This window comes from Nicotiana sylvestris, chromosome 7, assembly GCF_000393655.2.
Source record: "Nicotiana sylvestris chromosome 7, ASM39365v2, whole genome shotgun sequence".
In the NCBI taxonomy this organism is placed as follows: domain Eukaryota; kingdom Viridiplantae; phylum Streptophyta; class Magnoliopsida; order Solanales; family Solanaceae; genus Nicotiana; species Nicotiana sylvestris.
The window spans coordinates 58,126,343-58,129,205 of record NC_091063.1 but is presented as its reverse complement, the minus strand read 5'-3'; the positions used below and the strand labels follow the sequence as shown (position 1 = coordinate 58,129,205).

Sequence of the window (2,863 nt, the reverse complement as noted above, 5' to 3'; positions counted from 1 at the left end):
CATAGTATTTAACCGTGCTATATATATTTACACAATGTCCACTTGTGAAGCCCATGTTGCATCAACCAATTATAGGCTCTTTCGTTTATCTACCGGATCGATTCCATGCGCCTCCTGAATTTGCACTGTTGGTGATCAATTGCATCCATCCACATTAAGTCAGACAAGTCCTTGTTGGGATATTTATTCTGAAAATTGGCCTTCAGGTACCTCACACAGTAATAGTGGTATGCATAGGGTTCCTGCCATTTAGCCAAATGCTCTAGAGAATTTAATATACCACCATGCCGATCAGATATTAGACAAATACCTGAACGTTGTTTGACAATGTTCTGCTTCAAGTGGTTCAAAAATAGCATCCACGTCTCTTGGCTTTCATTGGCACAGAAGACAAAAGCTGTGGAAATATTTGTTCATTGGCATCTACTGCAACAGCGATCAATGGCTTAATATCATACTTTCCATAGACATGAGTACCGCCTATGGAAATTACCGGAAAGTAATGCACAAAACCATCAATTGCTGGTTTAAATGCCCAGAACACGTATCTGAATATATATTCTGGTATTCCTGCACTCCGTTCAAGCTTCCATTCAACAACAGTCCCGGGGTTAAAGTGTTTCAATGCAGCCATATACCTGGGTAGAGATGTAAATGACTTATCCCAGTCACCATAAATAATTTTAAATGCACGTTTGCGCCCGAGACATGCCTTTCTTTTGGTAATAGTACAACCATATTCCTGGTGGACGCATGTAATACACTCTTTGATCTTGTACCTTATGAACGCTTCAATATGTGGAATCAGTTGAAGAGAAATCAAGTCAACATCCAAGTTAAAGTGATTCCTATTGAATATGTCCATTTTACAATTGTGGGTGCCAATATATTTACTCACTTTCCACAACCCTATTTCCTTCTTGCTCGCACGCATCATCCAATGAAAACTCGTAAACCATCTATGGCAAACAGCCTTGTATACATCCGGACTTGACTCCCATACTATCATCTCACGACACTCTCTTACGCTGTACATTTTTGCAACCCTGGTAAGGAGAGCTTTATCAGAAAAAAGCATGCCATTTGCCAGCACCGTTGGTCTAGACTCATCCCACATTGTTGTCTGAATTTCGTCAAGATCCCTTGTGAGGGCATCTACATCCGGCATACTTGGCAAATGATCAAGGTAGGGAATATGCCTTGAATGAAACGACACGTGGGACTCGTACACTCTTGGTCTAATGGGAGGTGGAGCATGCTCCCTCTTCAGCTCAGGTTCGGCATTCTCTTCCTCCTCATCATCATCCTCGTCACGGAAGGGTGTGTTATCTCCAGACTCGTTGGTATTGTTGTCATAATCACTATTATCTTTCTAACTCTGCGCATCTACTAAATTTCGAGTAAATACGTCGTCTACGGGCAATTGACTGAGGACAAGACCATCAAGTTGCTTGTTTTCACTGCACAAACAACAAAATAATAAGCTACTGAAATTGATAAATACTTTACATATAGCTATATCACTACACTTACAAGTCGTAATGTGTTGACATTCTATGATGAACATTATTCTGTTGGTAATGACTCCGAATGGACCACCGTGATCCGACACACCAAAAGTACGCATATTCCAGCTGGGCGTGGGTTCTTAACTTGTTTCATATCTGGACGGTACCCCTTGTGGAATATATGAGTATTAATACAAATTCAATACGACAAAAATAAACATCGTAATACAAAGGAAAATTAAAGTTTACCAGTCGTCTTGTGGATTATGTAAAGTAGGAGAGAAATTATTTCCTCGCTCCTCGTTCGCCCGTGGAGTTAAGTTTAGATCCGGTCAAGCTCTTTCAGCCGGAACATGTTCGGCTAAAACTGCTCCAGAATATTCATCCGATGATTGAGGGTTATCCCTATTTTGCGCAACCTCATTATTGCGAACGTCTTCAATCTTCACGTACATTTCCAATATTTTTATCAAAATAAGTTCCCAGTATTCATCCGGAGTCCCAAAAAATCTCTCAGAGTTTCATAATCCTCGATGTTAAACTCAGTGTAACAAGCAACCCCTTGCGGAGTCACAGAATACGGATATCTTCCGGTTATTTTAATATTCACCAAACGTTTGCTCAACCTCATTTTATTGCATAACAACGATACCAGTCTATCATACTCCATTGTAAGTGGCAACTTAAAATGACTCTGTGGAGATAAGCTATAGCTCACTGAGTTATTCGCTACCACAACCTCACCCCCTCCTCTCCCTCCCATCCCCCCCTCCCCCAATATAATGAAACCCTTACTTTTCGCTCTTTAGACATTATGAAAAAGGTTTGAGTATTTAACAAGAAGAAAAATTTATCACGAAGTTGGAGTATTTCTGAATGATATTTTTCAAAACCCTTCACGCCTTTAAATAAGGCAATGCCCAATCTGAGGGGGTCAAATTTTTGGAAGTAAAACGCAGTTTAAAAGGGTGTTTTACATATTTGAATTATTGTTATGTCAGTTAAGCGCAAAAGAGTTATTGGTGGTCCCACAAAATATGTAAAATGCGGTAATGAACCGGCCGTTATATAGCCGTCTTATCAGCTAATATGTAAAATACGGTTCATTACCGCGTTTTATATAAACGCAGTAACGAACCGCGTTTTACCTTAGCATTCCGAATGGCCGTTAAGGCATAACATAAACCGCGTTTTATATAAAATGATAACTTTTTTTTTCCACCAAAAAAAGTATTTTGAGTCCAAAAAATCACATTTATGCTCCGGGTATATATGCGTTGGAGTTGGTGCCTCCGCACTTCGTGGTATCTAATGAAAATGAAAGGCTTCTGTCAGTCAGTGACTGAATGACATAT

At 39.8% G+C, this 2,863-nt stretch overlaps 1 protein-coding gene across 1 annotated transcript; it reads right to left on the bottom strand.

The window, feature by feature from the left end:
* Window positions 1-346: 346 nt before the first annotated feature.
* LOC104219933 (uncharacterized) lies at window positions 347-1,168 on the bottom strand. The gene has a single exon (XM_070151628.1). The coding sequence runs from the start codon at window positions 1,166-1,168 to the stop codon at window positions 347-349; it is 822 nt and encodes a 273-aa protein (XP_070007729.1).
* Between the last annotated feature and the right edge of the window lie 1,695 nt (window positions 1,169-2,863).

What these genes read in the sequence shown, in the direction of transcription:
- LOC104219933 (XM_070151628.1), bottom strand. Translation starts at nt 1,168, where the DNA reads ATGCCGGATGTAGATGCCCTCACAAGGGATCTTGACGAAATTCAGACA.